The sequence below is a fragment of the Brassica napus genome, chromosome C3, assembly GCF_020379485.1.
Source record: "Brassica napus cultivar Da-Ae chromosome C3, Da-Ae, whole genome shotgun sequence".
In the NCBI taxonomy this organism is placed as follows: Eukaryota; Viridiplantae; Streptophyta; class Magnoliopsida; order Brassicales; family Brassicaceae; genus Brassica; species Brassica napus.
The window spans coordinates 32,114,063-32,115,629 of NC_063446.1; the positions used below are offsets into that span (position 1 = coordinate 32,114,063).

The 1,567-nt window shown below is 34.3% G+C and overlaps 1 protein-coding gene across 1 annotated transcript; it reads left to right on the plus strand.

Moving 5' to 3' along the window:
* Nucleotides 1-208: 208 nt before the first annotated feature.
* LOC106418206 (transcriptional regulator SUPERMAN) lies at nucleotides 209-1,567 on the plus strand. Its single transcript, XM_013858865.3, has one exon. It carries the CDS (start codon nucleotides 342-344, stop codon nucleotides 855-857), a length of 516 nt encoding a protein of 171 aa, XP_013714319.1. The 5' UTR covers nucleotides 209-341; the 3' UTR covers nucleotides 858-1,567.

Here is a 1,567-nt window from a genome sequence, read left to right on the forward strand (position 1 = left end):
AGATATTTCTTAAATCATTGTAATGCAAAGGTCCATCTTGTTGGTAGGTCGAATTAGTATTTTTGGATAACACTTCCTTCCGTTTAATTTAGTCGTCACAAAAGTAATGAGAATTTCGTTTTGCATTATGTATTTGTGGCCTCTAGCATAGGTAAGTTATATAAAATAAAATACCAAAATGGTTTGATTAATAAAAGGCTCTAGTTGGTGTCCGTAAAGACAAATACTCTTTAATACCTTACATTATATATATAGAAGCTTTTGTGTGTATTTTTTCAAGAGCACAAACACGTTCAAAATATTGAATACTGAGAGAGACTCATAACAGAAAGAGAAGAGAGATGAACAACCGGCACAAACAGATTGAATCCGGTTCTGGCTCCGGAGATAACCGCCGGATGTACGACTGTGACATCTGCATGAGAGGCTTCACGAGTCCTCAAGCCCTCGGTGGTCACAGAAACATCCACCGTAAGGAACGTGAAAGAAACCTCTCCTCGTCCTCTTCATCTTCTCACTCATTTCCATTTTCTATGCCATCATCCCGAAACTACACAAACCCTAATTACAGCAACCCACCTCCATATTTTCCAACAAATGAGTCATACCATCATCAAACTTTTCAGCCACCAATTAACCCTAGCTACAACGCACAACGCTTTGGAACAACACCATCATCCGGAGGAGGAAACTATGCTCAAGGGGAGTTTCTTGGTCTCGATTTGAGCTTACGGCTCGGATCCGTCAACGTCGGTAACGACTCTCACCGGAGCCTACCGGATGCTGAAGATTCTAAGCCTGATCAAGATGATGATCTTGATCTTGATCTTCGACTTGGAGGTCATCAACATCACTAAGTATCTACGGTTTCTCTGACCTTTAATTCACGTAACTAAATACAGTTTATATTGCGCTGAAGTTGATCGCCTTATAATGCATGCATGATGTTTATAATTGTGTTTTAATGTATAGTTAATGTGTTGATCTGTGGATAAAGTGTGTTTGAGTGATGTTTTTTTTATCATTTAACGTTGTTTGAAGCTTAGTTTGTATTCAAGACTATATTACTTCTTGGATAACTTTATATGATTTGTAGATCTATAGATCAAATAGGTTTGAGCAGTGTTTATGAAGTATGGGTTTGTATAATTCAAGATTATTATTCTCTTGAATAATATAAAGCATATATAGGTTTGTGTAACGTTCTTATTTTGTTATCCTATATGAATTATGTTTGTATAGTGTAAGACTATTATTCTTATCAAATGTTCAAACAAAAAAAAAGACTATTATTCTCTTGATCAACTGTTATAACTTGAAAATGTTGTTATTATTTAAAGCTATACCGTATATATGAAGTTTGGGTTTATATAATTCAATACATTAATATCTTGGAAAGTAAATATATATATTGATGATTACAAATTTTCTTTGACTACAAATTTCTCTAAGAGAAACTAGTGTGAATGTATCCGAATTGCAATGGAATAAACATTAGATGCGTTTTAATCATCGGTTGGTGATGGTAATAAATTATACCATTAGGAAAGAAATTCAAATATAGAAA

Bases quoted from the DNA above. Each gene is read 5' to 3' on its own strand.
- LOC106418206 (XM_013858865.3), top strand. From the start codon at position 342: ATGAACAACCGGCACAAACAGATTGAATCCGGTTCTGGCTCCGGAGAT.